The 16,037-nt window shown below is 41.9% G+C and overlaps 1 protein-coding gene across 6 annotated transcripts in view; it reads right to left on the bottom strand.

Annotated features, from left to right (window-relative positions):
* Positions 1–386: 386 nt before the first annotated feature.
* The window catches only part of otud5a (OTU deubiquitinase 5a), a 27,883-nt gene continuing 12,232 nt past the window's right edge, over positions 387–16,037 (bottom strand). For 2 of the 6 annotated variants that reach the window (XM_034132155.1, XM_034132156.1), the window contains exons 3-10: positions 7,717–7,781; positions 7,480–7,636; positions 5,256–5,404; positions 4,517–4,702; positions 3,571–3,790; positions 3,295–3,366; positions 1,766–1,780; positions 387–560 (exon numbers count right to left, since the gene is read on the bottom strand). In XM_034132155.1, the coding sequence (XP_033988046.1) occupies positions 424–560; positions 1,766–1,780; positions 3,295–3,366; positions 3,571–3,790; positions 4,517–4,702; positions 5,256–5,404; positions 7,480–7,636; positions 7,717–7,781 (1,001 nt within the window). In that variant the 3' untranslated portion in view covers positions 387–423. The remainder of the gene's footprint in view (positions 561–1,765; positions 1,781–3,294; positions 3,367–3,570; positions 3,791–4,516; positions 4,703–5,255; positions 5,405–7,479; positions 7,637–7,716; positions 7,782–16,037) is intronic. The other 4 variants (XM_034132157.1, XM_034132158.1, XM_034132159.1 and 1 more) reach the window with 4 other exon arrangements.

Below are 16,037 nucleotides of genomic sequence, written 5' to 3'. Positions count from 1 at the left end.
AGAGCATTCTTCATTGAAACCAATGGCAATGGTAGCCGCTGAGCTAACAGCCAAACAACCGTTGACACCAAAAACTAAAATATTAAAATTTCAACCAATGATGTCTGTGAATCTCAAATGATCCCAGTATAGCATTAAGACCGAGCTCCATCTGAGGGGGGGGGGGGGGGGGGGGGGGCAGAGACAGGTAGGAAAGGAGGGAAGGAAAGAGGAGACGAGTGATGAACGGATGAGTTGAAAAGTCTGCAGAAAATAACAAAGTGTGCATTTCTTCGATTGATGTTTTATTTTTTTTCCCTGGTCGATCTCCTTCTGTGGGACAGAGGTGAGGTGGAGGGGGGAGGGGGGGTAAGGTGGGGAGGTCAAAGGTCATCGTTGTGTGTGTGTGTGTGTGTGGGGGGGGGGTTGTGTGTCGGCCGGCTATCAGCTGCTGTCCGGTGACGGCTCTCGCTCTCGGTGCATGGCGGAGGTGCTCTGGTGTTTCATGCTGTCCATGTACTCCTGCTGAGAGACGGCCAGCACCGACGCCAGGATCTCATCGTCCTCCCAGTCCGTCAGACCTGACACACACACACACACACACACAAAAGAAATGGTTACACACACACACGCGCACACACACACACACAGGAAGAGGCATACGCTACTCGGTTTAAATGTGGGATTAATGCTGTGTCCCTGTGATAAATATTGTTTTATTGCTCGATTTTAATTGGACTTTTATCTTATTGTTTACCTCTGTTAGTCGTCTTTGAGCATCTGATAAAGCACTTGATTCATAAAATGTATTATTATTGCTAAATTGTAAATTCACTGCTTTCATTTATCACTTTTAAAGTCTTAACGGCCACTTAAAACACGTCTACTGCAAATACAACACAAGCTAATATACACACATAGGCTCATAAGAGGCCACACACACACACACACACACACACACACACACACACACACACACACACACACACACACACACACACACACACACACACACACACACACACACACACACACACACACACACACACACACACACACACACACACACACACACACACACACACACACACACACACACACACACACACACACACACACACACACACACACACACACACACACACACACACACACACACACACACACACACACACACACACACACACACACACACACTTTGCAGAATACAATAAGAGGAACATCGTACACAGCAAATTGAATAATACAAATACAATTCAAGTAGTGCCAGTGGTCAACCCACCATACAATGTTGTTTTTTTATAAAACTTAAATGTCAAAAACCATTACACATATGCCAGATTATCATTATTATTATATTATTAACCTTAAACAGCTCTTTAGGTTTTATTTCTTACTTGTCTGTTTTATTATCATAATTGTTTTTGAGCCAATATCATTTCTGTTGATCTTATCTGAAAGGTTGAATCCTGTTTTAACCATGTAAAGCACTTTATTTGAAAAGCGCTGCATGAATACAGTTCATTATTCTGATGTTATTTGGACTCCTGCTGAGAGAAAAGTCCTGAGTAAAGCAGAGTGGTCACTGATAACACATCCTGAACACAAATCAAAGATGAAACGGACAGAGACATCAAAAACTGTTCTGTCCTCTGATAAAAAAATACTTCAGTGTTCAAAACTGTGCTGAAAAACATCTGATAAAAGACAGATACTGAAACTATCACACTGCTTCACCTCTGATAACTTCACACACACACACAGTCACACCCACACACACACACACCCACACTGCTGCTTCCTGTTGATGAGATTGTAAACAACACAGAGACAGTGACAGCAGCTTTGTTGATAGTAGAAACAGCAGCACACTGCGGGAACTTAGCAGCAGCATTGTTGTTCACTATTTGATGTCGTTTCCAGTTTTAACAGCAGGTATATTTCGTTTTCAGGTCAAGTTTCTTTAAAGCAAACACCTCTAACTTTCTCTATACACACATTGGTAAGTAAACGGCATCCAGAGAATAGCCATAAATCTAAGCATCGATTTCTTACTCTGGATTTAAATGTACTCTCTTAACCCTCAACTCAAATATTCACGGATATACTTCATATATACACCTTCATAAAAATGTGTAAAAAAGGGGTTAAATATTTGGAACAAATGCATTAAAGTTGAACTACATTTAAAAATCCTGTAAACACTTCAATTCAGAAGCCAAATTCACTTAAATAAAGATTTAAGAACTCCTCACAAAAGTACATATAAGTAGTGAAAATATATGAATTACTTTACTAAATAATTAAAGCTATGAGGCCTTATCAATATGAGTGTCAGTCGCATCTAAAAAGCAGCGCCAACTAATGAAGTCTTTGCACTTTACAAAAAGTATAATATAATATAAGTGAGGGATAATGTGCAGCGAGGCGGTCATTAATGAAAAAATAACCCCCTTAATCCTCTGTAGCAACGGTCATTATTTTTGCTTAGCAGTAGTGTGTTATTGAGTATTAATAACCTCTGATATGTCCAAATTGACCAATAAGAATCAGGCATTCAACTAAGCTGTGTAATAAAATATAACATCAGCCGCTTTCACACCAAGTACTTTGCCGTACTTAGTCCCAGCACTTAGTTCCCCCATGGAACTAAAGAGCAGATCGCGTTCACACTGGAATAAGTTCCCTGAGGGAAGATTAGGCAAATGAAGCCGCTGACATCACTTCTTCTTCTTCTGCTTTGGGTTTACTGGCAGGCAGCAAACCACTTCACGGCGTATACTGCCACCCGGAGTCCCCGACCGGAAGTCCCCTGAGTTGGGGACTGGCTTCAGTAGAAGCTGCTGGGACTCCCAGCAGCTTCTACTGAAGCCTTCCGAGTAAATCGCCAGAACGCCGACACCTCCTCATCTCCACCGCTCCAATGTTTTTTTTTGTGTTGCCATAAGTTATTCTCTCTCCGTTGGTGCGCGGGGCTAATGCTAATGCTAATAATGCTAATGCCAGCAAATACAATGGCGGCTTCACAAAACTTTTCAGAGTTTTACGGGGCGTGGTTTGCAATTCGCCCAGCCAATCAGAAATTGGTACTTTTTTCTCCCCAGGATAGTACCACCTCTCTAGCAGGGACTGAAAAGGGGGTAAAAGTTCTCATGAACTAAGTTCTCTTTTTGGTGTGAACGCAAAATCCCAGGAACTATCGGAACTAAAAGGGAAAAGTACGGGGAAAAGTACTCCGGTGTGAAAGCGCCTATATTATTAGCCGTGGAGCATCAACCACAATTTAAAGTATAAGATGGTAGATATAAATCTTACCAAACGCTGTAGGTGACATCTCCTGCATGATGGCTCTGTACTCCAATTGATGACGACTCTGATTACTGGGACCTTCACACACACACACGCACACGCACGCACACACACACTTAAGTACTTTAGCTAAAGCTCCACATGCAGCAATACTTTCATAATAGCCAATGCTCATGCTAGTGCTAATGGGGATCCTAATAAAGAACAAGAACTTTCAGGGTCATGTTCTGTTAATGGCGGTCCTCACAAAGGTATAAATAAAACCGTGTGTGTGTGTGTTACCTGGCGCGCAGGGGGACGGGGGTTTGCTCAGGATGAGGGCGGCCCCGGCGGGGGAAGGGGGTTTGTTGTTGGTCGACGTAGGGGGGGTCGGGAGTTCGACGTGAGAGTGGGAGTGGGAGGGGTCGGAGTCGCGTTGCCGCGGCGACCGGGCGCTCCAGTCGTCCGGTCCGCTGGAGGCGGCCGCCGTCGCCGAGCTGCAGGTCGCCGTGGCTTTACGGGGCTGAAAACCAGGAAAACATCAACGGTAATGTAATACAAAAACGTATAGAAAGGGGCAGGAATGAGTCCTAACATTCTGGAATGAGTCAGCATGTCCTGTTCCCTCGTCTCAGTGTCAATGGTTTTCTGAATGCTGTCTTCTGGGTGGGCTTAGTTCTTCAGCTAGTTTTTGGCTCGTAATAATTGTATTTTAAAGGAGACCCCGGATCCTAATTCCAAGTTGACCTATAAAAGTATGTCATCATCTTGTTTTTGGTTATTCTACTTGTTTATAAAGCTTTTCTAACCGCTCTCCTCTCTACACAGACGCATTAGTTACAGCCTTGCAGATGGGGGGCAGGAATGAGTCCTACAATTCTGAAATGAGTCAGCATTTCCTGTTCCCTCGTCTCGTTGTCAATAGTTTTCTGAATGTGTTGAATGCTAACTGCAGGGTGGGACTACAATAACACCTCATCACTGCACCACTTTACAAATGTATTTATCTGCAGCTCGTCTTTGGCTCTTGCAATCCTAATCTAAAGTTGACCTGTAAAAGTACGTCATCATCGTTGTTAGCGGTGCACTCTGGTGAATGTTTCCTTGTCTTTAAGTTATCATACTTGTTTATAAAGCTTTTCATAACCTCTCTCCTCCCCACACAGAAGCATTAGTTACAGCCCTGTAGATAAAGTTCAGTTTACTGCTCAGATGACGCTCTACACATCGGGAGAAACCAGTTTTGTACCTGTCTCGCCTGCTTCTCCTGGTCCTGTAGCCACTGCAGGTAGGACTCGCGGGCCACCTGCTCCTCGATGGCCTCGTTGGTCGCCTCCCAGTCCGTCGCTCGCTTCTTGTCCTCCAACATCTGCTGCTCGATCCACGACTCCTCCGACGTCTTGATGGCCGACTTCATCAGCGTCTGCTCGGCGTACTGAGGAGAGGGAGGGCGGAGGGAGGGAGGCAGAGGGAGGGGGGGGGGATTCCTCTGTCAGTTAATACACGAACACACACACCTGTCCTGGCTAACAAGTGGTCAATATGTCAACAGTTTGAATGACTGCAACCCCAGGCACTGTACTAAATTCAAATTCAATTCTTCTGACTAACTTGATCAACTACAGTTCCCATGATGCTTTGGGGATGGGAACTGGAGAAATAACTTACACAGAAACCCCCTTAATTTTTTATATAAATGTACATTTGTTACTTAAATTCCATGTTCAGTGTTGTGTCAAATTTGTCCCTGTGGTAAAATGGTATCAAATATTCATATTTTCACAGGCATTGTGTCAAAGTAAAGAATTCAAGTCTTATGAAAACACTATTCTATACAAATCAGTCTTCCTCCAATCAGCAGGCAAACTACAACAACTAACTTCCTGTTGTTATAACACCTGCATGCACCTGAATGTCTCTATACTATGTCGTATAACCCCCACCCCTCACACAGTTTTATGGTTTTTAAATATGTCAGGTGTTGGTACCCCGGGTTTGAAGGCGGGCAGGCCCAGCCCAACCCCGATGGTGGCCTTGTTGGGGTTCACCACCGAGTTGTAGTGGATGTTGCGATGGTAGCTGACTCTGATTGGCTCGTCGTTGTTCTGGTGGATACCGTGGAACGTGTTGATTGGCTCTGTAGCAGAAAGAGGGGAGGGTTTAGGTTGGTGAGATGTGATTGGCGGTTGGCGACAGATCTGGAGTTTTTTTTTTTTTTATTACTACAGGCAAGATATATACGTAATAGAGAGGCGAAGTCCCTCCCTTTCCGGTGGACCTCCATGGGACCTTATTTCGGAAAAATTATGTATTGAAGTCAATGGAGAGAGAAAGATTATCTTTCGATCCCGTTTGAATTGTGCCACGAATTACACATATGATGTTTGTCAATTTAAAAGATAATTTTGCAAGTCAAAAAAAAAAAAATGTGTCGTAAAACTGTGAAGTAACACATTTGTTTGTGTGAAACGCTCAATGAACTACATCTGATCTCTGGTCAACAACACACGTCACCAAGATGGCCGTCACTACTGTCTTGTCAATAAAACGATTGACGACCCTCACTATCACCACAATGAAACACGTCCTGAAGAATGTCATGCAAAGCTGCCTGCCTTCCTTCCTTTGATTCTCTCTGAACTGCCTGGTCGTTTTAATGTTTAATGTCAACCATTTGTGCAGATAGCATGAAGTAGAAAAGATCGCTAGCGTTAGCATTAGCATTTCTCCCCCGGGCTTACATTGTGTATTATAGAATGATCACACCGGTGACAGTACTCTTCAAAGGGTTCACGAAATATGACTACTACTCTTACTGTTTAACATTGTGGGTTACTTAATGTTACTTCATGTTAAGGCTAATAAAAATGACACGGCTGTAATGCTAACTAACGTGCTAGCTACTAGCTAGCTTGATCCACACTCCTGGTCCTTTCATCAGACGGGAAGCGAAAGAACGAGCAAGACCCATTGCTGGTATAATAACAACCTGGTACTAAGCACACAGGCATCTTGTTAAAGTTATCTTATCTTAGCCAGCGCCATATAGATAGATTATATCTATATGGCGCTGATCTTAGATCTTAGTGGAGGAAAACAATTGTGACATCACTTACGCGACTCTGGGATTTGTAGTCTTTCTAGTTGCGTATTCTTCATAGTCTTATATTTCAACAGTTTTACGACAAACTGTGACTTTTTTGACATGGAAATGATTTTTTAAGATTGACAAACATCATATGTGTAATTCATGGCACAATTCAAACGGGATCGAAAGATAAGTTTTCTCTCCCCATTGACTTCAATGCATAATTTTTCCGAAATAAGGTCCCATTACCCGGAAGTAAGTGGGCGTGACTTCGCCACTCTATAGGCAAAACGGTATGATAAGAAGACAGGCTCAGAAAAAGTAACAATTGGACGAGATAAAAAAAAGGCAGTAGAAAACAAGAGTATGTGCTGTCGTTCCTTTATAGCCCAACATTAGCCTCCTTTAGCTTAGCGGTGGAGACGTGAAGTCATGTGACCGTGCTGTAGTTCCTTTATAGCCCAACATTAGCCACCTTTAGCTTAGCGGTGGAGACGTGAAGTCATGTGACCGTGCTGTAGTTCCTTTATAGCCCAACATTAGCCACCTTTAGCTTAGCGGTGGAGACGTGAAGTCATGTGACCGTGCTGTAGTTCCTTTATAGCCCAACATTAGCCGCCTTTAGATTAGCGGTGGTGACGTGAAGTCATGTGACCGTGCTGTAGTTACTTTATAGCTCAACATTAGCCGCCTTTAGCTTAGCGGTGGTGACGTGAAGTCATGTGACCGTGCTGTAGTTCCTTTATAGCCCAACATTAGCCGCCTTTAGCTTAGCGGTGGTGATGTGAAGTCATGTGACCGTGCTGTAGTTCCTTTATAGCCCAACATTAGCCGCCCTTAGCTTAGCGGTGGTGATGTGAAGTCATGTGACCGTGCTGTAGTTCCTTTATAGCCTAACGTTACCTTTTTACTTCAAAAATCATAAAGTGGTGTTAATATGTCGAGAACATCCTGCTGAACAAAACATGTAAGTATCATAAACGTTTGTTTGCAGCAGAGATTATTTCCTGCAATATTCAGAAGTCTAATGGAAAAATCCACTGTAACTTCCTGGACGGCCTACAAAAAAACATCACTGCACCACTTTATCAAACAATTGATCAGCAGCCTTTGGAGGAACTCACCTGTGCCGTCCTGGTAAACCTCCACCGGTCTGTTGTACATCTCCGCCATCGCCTGCATCTCGATGTGGTTGCCGTGGCAGTTGTTTTTCCTCTTCCTGTTGATGTATGTGGTGAAGTCCTCCGTCACGTAGTTGGAGAAATAGTCTGCGTTCTTCATCTGGAAGGAAAAGCAGCTTTATCAAACACAGACGGGAGGAGAAAGATGTTTTAATAGTCAGAGTTTAGAGAGAGACTCACCAGGTAGTCCATACAGTGTTTCCTGACCACTTCATGCATGTCCTGATCTCCATACACCTGATCAGCTGGAACACAGAAAGGGACATGATACTCGTAAATCTTTTTATAAATTTAACAAACAATGTTTTCAGCGGTAAAAACATATCCTGGATAGTAGCGGTATAGTGTGCATGTGTCCTGTATATCTGTGTACTTAAAATGGTGTTACTTATAGATAGATTAGATTGGATATATTGTATGGATTGAGATAAATTCAATTCCTAAAGTGCATTTTTTGAGTTTGCAACAGGAGGAATGATAACTATCAAATACACGGTAAACTCAGGAAAGATTATATAATCTGCATTTTTAACATTTCAAATCTGGACATCAGGAAGAACATTTGACACAATAATAAGAAATAAGGTCATATATGTAGATAAATATAGTTTAATTGACACTTATATGTGTACTATCTGTCTGTATTCTACACTCACTGGCCACTTTATTAGGTACACCTGTTCTATATCTAATCAGCCAATCACATGGCAGCAACTCAATGCATTTAGGCATGTAGACATGGTGAAGACGACCTGGTGAAGTTCAGACAGAGCATCAGAACGGGGAAGAAAGGGGATTTAAGAGACTTTGAACGTGGCATGGTTGTTGGTGCTGGAGTATTTCAGAAACCACTGATCTACTGGCATTTTCACGCACAACCATCTCCGGGGTTTACAGAGAGTGGTCTGAAGAAGGGAGAATATCCAGTGAGCAGTTCTAGAAAAAATGCCTTGTTGATGCCAGAGGTCAGAGGAGAAAGGCCAGACTGGTCCAAGATGATACAGTAACTCAAATAACCACTCGTTAGAACCAAGGTATGCAGAAGACCATCTCTGAACCACAAAACGTGGATCCCTGAAGCAGGAGACCATGGATGTTCAGCAGACTAATCTGCAGCAACTGTGTGATGCTATCGTGTCAATATGGACCAACATCCCTGAGGAATGTTTCCAGCACCTTGTAAAGTTTATGCCACGAAGAATGAAGGCACTTCTGAAGGCAAAAGGGGGTCCAATCCGGTACATCAAGCAAGGCGTACCGAATAAAGTGGCCGGTGAGGGTATAATGTCAATAATGCTGACTATGTGTTCATCTTTGTCCTAAAGGAGAAGTCAGAAGACGTTTAAGGTCGCACAGACACCTTCCTCAAGACCAGTCAATTTGGAGAAGGATGTCACACACACACATGCACACACACACACACACACACACACACACACACACATGCACACACACACACACACACATGCACACACACACTTTGGGGTATGCAAATGAGCATGGCTCTGGTTTGATTTCCAGCAAGTCACATGGTCTGTTACCACAGAGATTCTCAGAACCTCCCTGACAGCTTCCTCTTTCTCATCAGCAGTGTGTGCGTGTGTGTGTGTGTGTGTGTGTGTGTGTGTGTGTGTGTGTGTGTGTGTGTGTGTGTGTGTGTGTGTGCGTGTGAGATTCAGTGTGATGTTGTGAAAGCTGCTGAACGATGGACGACACACACAGACGCTCAAACACACACTTATATAACAAAACTAACACACGGTTGAGCAGCAGCAGGTGTCAGAAACAGAAGGAATCTCCGATAGCAGTCAGTGTGTGTGTGTGTGTGTGTGTGTGTGTGTGTGTGTGTGTGTGTGTGTGTGTGTGTGTGTGTGTGTGTGTGTGTGTGTGTGTGTGTGGTGTGTGTGTGTGTGTGTGTGATTATTCTGGAAATATTGAAGACTGCAGGTGTTTTTCAGAAATAAACTGAGTGTGTGAGTCATCAAGTTCATTAGTTTACATTTCCACTGATACAGAGAGAGGAGATGTGAAGAGGTGACGAGGAGAGGAGACAACAAAGGAAACAAGTAAGGGGAAAGGGGACATGCAAAGGACACATGCAAAGGTGACCAGGAGAAGAGACAAGGAAGAGAGACGAAACAAAATAGCAAATGAGAGGAAACATATAGAGGAGACAAGGAGGATATACAAAAAAGAGAGAGGAGACAAGGAGAGGAAACAATGGAGGAAAACTAAGCGGAAACAAGTAGAGGAGAAAAGGAACTGAGAAAAAAGTAGGAGACACGAAAAAGTAAACAAGAAGAGAAGATAAAAGAGGAAACAAGTAGAATAAAAAAGGATGTAAAAAGAGAGGAATCAAGAAAAGAAGACTAAAAGGAAAATAAATGAGGCGACAAGGAGAGAGGGAAAGGAGATGAGTAAAGAGAGGAGACAAGGAGAGAAGACACAAGAGGAGAACGAAGAGGAGACAAGAGAAGATAAAGAGATGAAACAAGGTGACACACAAAGAAGACAAAGTGAGGAGACAGGAAGAAAAGGAGAGGAGACTAAATAGGAAATGTGTGGAATTAAGGAGGGAAGAAGAGGAGACGAGAAAAGAGAGGAAACAAGGAGAGGAAAAGACAATGAGACGAGAAAGAAAGAAGGTGAGGAAACAAGGGAGGGATTAAGAGAGGAAACAAGGGAATGAGACGAGAAAGGAAACGATAGAAGGAAAGACAGGAGAGGACACATGAGAAGAAACAAAATAGGAAATGTGTGGAATTAAGGAGGGAAGAAGAGGAGATGAGTTAAGAGAGGAAACAAGGAGAGAGGAAAAGACAATGAGATGAGAAAGAAAGAAGGTGAGGAAACAAGGGAGGGATTAAGAGAGGAAACAAGGGAATGAGACGAGAAAGGAAACAATAGGAGACAGGACAGGAGAGGACACATGAGAAGAAACAAGGAGAGGAAATTAGTTGGCAGAAAAGGAGATGAGAAAAAACGTCTTTCAAGAAAAAAAGAAAGGGGTTAAATGAGGGGAAAAAGGAAAGGAAACAAGGAAGCAGGACAATGAGGGGATATTAGAGAGGACACAGGAGGAGAGTAACCAATATAAGAGAAAAAGGAACGGAGAAAAGAGATAAAACTAAAAAAGGGTAGACTATAAAGTCCATGTGTTGAAGAAAACCACAGATAGACTTCTGCAGAATTAATAATAAACCACACACACAGGATACCACAGCGAGCGCTCTGATTGGTCGGCCTGGACAGTATTCTAAGAAAGGGGCGGTACCTTAAAAGAGAGAATTGCGACCATCCTGTTTCTTATAACTGATGTCGATAACGTTTTTATCAGAAGCCCACAGGCGCCAACACCACCCTGACCACCTGCAACCTGCAATGCATTCTGGGTACTGTAATGCTGAGAACTGGAGGGAATGAAGACCTCAAGAAATAGAGATGTTTCGATTGTACCTTGGCAATTAAAATAATTTTAAAAAGCACTTTAATCTCGGCCCTGTTAACAGCACTTCCAATGGTTTGACTCGCTTCAGGTGGAAATATGTGCACTTTCTCTGTTGTTCCGAGTTGAACCTTTACATTAGTGTCATGTGACATTTGTGACATCACGTTTCCTCTTTCTTCAGAAGTTTATCTTCTAATCACTGACGCAACCAGAGCCACCGCAACAACATACACAGCTCTCAGTGTGTGTGTGTGTGTGTGTGTGTGTGTGTGTGTGTGTGTGTGTGTGTCGGTCACCCGGTTCATACAGTTGACAGTTTTTTTGTTTATGTGTGTATGTATGTATGTATGTATGTGTGTGTGTGTATGTATGTGTGTCAATCGGTTCATACAGTTTTTTTTGTTCATAGGCTAAAATGAGAACCTTCTTTGTATGTGAGTGTGTGTGTGTATGTATGCATGTGTGTATGTGTATGTGTGCGTGTGTGTGTGTGTGTGTCGGTCACCCGGTTCATACAGTTGACACTTTTTTAGTTTGTTATGTGTGTATGTATGTATGTATGCGTGTGTGTGTGTGTATGTGTGTGTGTCAATCGGTTCATACAGTTTTCTTTGTTCATAGGCTAAAATGAGAACCTTCTTCGTATGTGAGTGTGTGTGTGTATGTATGCATATGTGTGTGTGTGTGTCGGTCACCCGGTTCATACAGTTGACACTTTTTTAGTTTGTTATGTGTGTATGTATGTGTATGTATGTGTGTGTGCGTGTATGTATGTCAATCGGTTCATACAGTTTTTTTTGTTCATAGGCTAAAATGAGAACCTTCTTCGTATGTGTCTGTGTCTATGTCTGTGTCTATGTCTGTATGTGTGTATGTGTGTATGTGTGTATGTGTGTATGTGTGTATGTGTGTATGTGTGTGTGTGTGTGTGTGTGTGTGTGTGTGTGTGTGTGTGTGTGTGTGTGTGTGTGTGTGTGTATTCTGGGTGAGCTCTCAGTGACCGGCTCTCAGCGACCCTACAGTTTGACCTGTGACAAGTTAAAAGTCAACACTCATGACTTGTAGGTCAGCTGTGATCACAACATGTTATATTTACCGGGGCAAAAGAGTTTGAAACGAAAACCAAAGTTTATCTGAGGGCAAAATGCTCAAGAAGTTGCTCCTGTGACGGACATTTTTCTGATATTTAATTATCTAAATAATCCATTTATGTAGAAAATATTAAATGTTACAACAGCGGCCCACTATCAGGGTGCGGGGATTTAAGGTGAATTATGTGTTCACAGAGGTGTAAAGTAACCAAGTAGTTTTATTCAAGTACTGTACTCAAGTACAATTTTGAGATACTTATGCTTTGCTTGAGTATTTCAATGTTATGCTACTTTGTACTTCTACTCCACTACATGTATTTAATACCTTTAGTTCCTTCACAGATGTGGATGAATGATGTGAAATATAATCAAGTGTTAAATCAGACTTTAGTTCCACCTGGAGTAAATCCACAAGCTACCCTGCAGTATACAAAGTCATTCAAACTAGCTGCACCTTTACCAGCTTTGAGAACACTTTCATGATCAATCATTATAAAACATATCATACATATTATTCTGAAATGGACCAATCTGCACAACGACTACTTTTACTGTCGCTACTTTCACTATATTTTGATGAGAATACTTTTCTACTTTTACTTGAGGAACATTTTGAATGCAGGACTTTTACTGTAACAGAGTATTCCTACACTCTGGTACTTCTACTTTTACTCAAGTACAAGATCTGAGTACTTCTACTTTTACTCAAGTACAAGATCTGAGTACTTCTACTTTTACTCAAGTATAAGATCTGAGTACTTCTACTTTTACTCAAGTATAAGATCTGAGTACTTCTACTTTTACTCAAGTATAAGATCTGAGTTCTTCTACTTTTACTCAAGTATAAGATCTGAGTACTTCTACTTTAACTCAAGTACAAGATGTGAGTACTTCTACTTTTACTCAAGTCCAAGACCTGAGTACTTCTACTTTAACTCAAGTACAAGATGTGAGTACTTCTACTTTTACTCAAGTCCAAGACCTGAGTACTTCTACTTTTACTCAAGTATAAGATCTGAGTACTTCTACTTTTACTCAAGTCCAAGACCTGAGTACTTATACTTTTACTCAAGAACAAGATCTGAGTACTTATACTTTTACTGAAGAACAAGATCTGAGTACTTATACTTTTACTGAAGTACAAGATCTGAGTACTTCTACTTTTACTCAAGTCCAAGACCTGAGTACTTCTACTTTAACTCAAGTACAAGATGTGAGTTCTTCTACTTTTACTCAAGTATAAGATCTGAGTACTTCTACTTTAACTCAAGTACAAGATGTGAGTACTTCTACTTTTACTCAAGTCCAAGACCTGAGTACTTCTACTTTAACTCAAGTACAAGATGTGAGTACTTCTACTTTTACTCAAGTCCAAGACCTGAGTACTTCTACTTTAACTCAAGTACAAGATCTGAGTACTTCTACTTTTACTCAAGTCCAAGACCTGAGTACTTATACTTTTACTCAAGAACAAGATCTGAGTACTTATACTTTTACTGAAGAACAAGATCTGAGTACTTCTACTTTTACTCAAGTACAAGATCTGAGTACTTCTACTCTTACTCAAGTACAAGATCTGAGTATTTCTACTTTTACTCAAGAACAACATCTGAGTACTTCTACTTTTACTCAAGTACAAGATCTGAGTACTTCTACTTTTACTCAGGTACAAGATCAGAGTACTTCTACTTTTACTCAGGTACAAGATCAGAGTACTTCTACTTTTACTCAGGTACAAGATCAGAGTACTTCTACTTTTACTCAGGTACAAGATCAGAGTACTTCTACTTTTACTCAGGTACAAGATCAGAGTACTTCTACTTTTACTCAGGTACAAGATCAGAGTACTTCTACTTTTACTCAGGTACAAGATCAGAGTACTTCTACTTTTACTCAGGTACAAGATCTGAGTACTTCTCCTATCTCTGTGTGTTCATTTAACTGATCCACGTTTTACCTCGTTGTGGTGATATCTTGTTTTAACAGATACTTATATAATTGTATTATCCTTGTTGAACTCTTATCTGCCGCTGCTAAAAACCTGCATTTCCTTACGGGCATCAATATAGGTCCATCTTATCTTAAAGTGGATGTTAGGCATGATGAAACCATTTCTTCTTCTTGGCGCCAAATGTTTGTTTTCACTGGACAAAGTGAACAGAGGCCTGTACTACGAAGCTGGTTCAACCTAACCTGGATATGTTTGAGTTAGCCGGTTGGCCCAATCCAAAACATACGCGCTCTCGCTAAACTGTACTACGACGCTGGATATCAAGTGGATCGCTCAAGCCAGCCGTGTCCTATCTAGTTAGGTGCGCGTTCACATGAAAGGGGTGGTATTTGGAGCATTCGACCAATCACAAACATGGAGAAGCGTACTGACAGCGCAGCGTCATACTTCTTGAATGAAAAGTGAACTTTAATATTAGTCAAATATGAAGAAGTTAAACTTTAAACATCCATGACTTAAACACTTTATCCAGGATCAAAGCCACATAGCTGCACCTGCAAGGTGAATACAGCTGGTAAAAGAAAAAGTGTTTGAATGCGTACATTAACAGGTTTATGAAATCACTGCCCCGTCCAAGACACGATCTGACTTTAATTACATTTCACTCGAGTGTTTCATCAACTTAATGTGTTGCTTAAAATAATACTTCTGCATACAGTATGTGACACTGTGAGTGTTGCACGGCCAGATACGGCTCAAGAAGCTGACTCAGATAAGGAAATATATGATACATTATGATGTGATATGATATGAATGATAATGGGACACATCGACGTCTGCACTCACAGTGCCGCGGACTGTACTTAATGTTACTCTGATCCGGTTACTTATGTCGTGGCAGATATTTAAGTAAGCTTTCTTAACGCTAATGTTATAATAGTCAGATTGCTCTGAAGATGGGAGGGGATATTCTATTCATTTTCACGTTCACACAGTCAGTTGATTTTTGCCGGCCGTCTTTCCTGCAACGGCAGTTTTTCTGTATTTCCTCTATCCTGTAATATGACTTGATCGCTTTAAACTCCGCACACGGAGCTCTGATTGGTCAGCAGGCGGTGCTTTCACTGAGTTGATCTCTTAGCCTGCCACCTAACCTGCTCCGGAACAGGTTTGCCGCTCAGCATAAGTTACCATGGAAATCTAGCCCGCTAAAAAGAGAACCAGCGTCGTAGGACCGGAAAGCCCGAGATTTCCCTGAAGTTAGCCGGCTAAGAGAAAATCCAGCTTCGTAGTACAGGCCTCTGGTCCGTCATTTTAGCAGAAAGTGACGTCGCTCTGATCTCATGTATAGACACTGTGCGTTACCTTTGTGCAGCGAGGAGGAGCTCATTATTGCAAAAGGAACACTGAACAAAGGGGGCTTCAATTACGTCTGACTCGCTGTCGGGAACACTGTCACTGAGAGGGATGATTGACAGGTCAGACTGGTTTCCTCTCACAGAAGAAATGTGACCAGACAACAATAAACACACCCAGCTGTGATGGCATGGCGTGTCACAGGGACTCAGGTTAGTTACTGAAGGAAAGTGTTTTTCTTATTTACAAGCCTAGGAATCATGTCACGAGTCATTGTTGGGGTTCCCTAGGAGAGGAAACAAGAAAGAGGACACGGGAAAGGAGACAAAGAGATGAGACAAGATGGGAGAGGTAACAAGGAGAGGAGGAAAAAAAGAGTAAACAAGGAGAGAAAACAAGAGACAAGAAAGGAAATGAGGAGAGGAGACAAAGAGAAGAAACAAGATAGGTGATGAGAGCTTACAAGGAGAGGAGAAAAGGAAACAAGGAGAGGAATAAAGGAGACTCAGGTGTGAAACCATTGGTAGAAAAGCACCACACACACACACACACATATATAGATGGACTTTTTCAGTTTGACGTGTCCAAACCGTTTTAACACCAAGCTGTCCACTTTCTGTTTCAGGTGGGCAGGTGTCTGTGTGTGTGTGTGTGT

Source organism: Trematomus bernacchii, unplaced genomic scaffold (genome assembly GCF_902827165.1).
Source record: "Trematomus bernacchii unplaced genomic scaffold, fTreBer1.1, whole genome shotgun sequence".
NCBI classification, from domain to species: domain Eukaryota; kingdom Metazoa; phylum Chordata; class Actinopteri; order Perciformes; family Nototheniidae; genus Trematomus; species Trematomus bernacchii.
The sequence above is the reverse complement of the archived record's forward strand: the minus strand, read 5'-3'. Positions and strand labels throughout refer to the sequence as shown.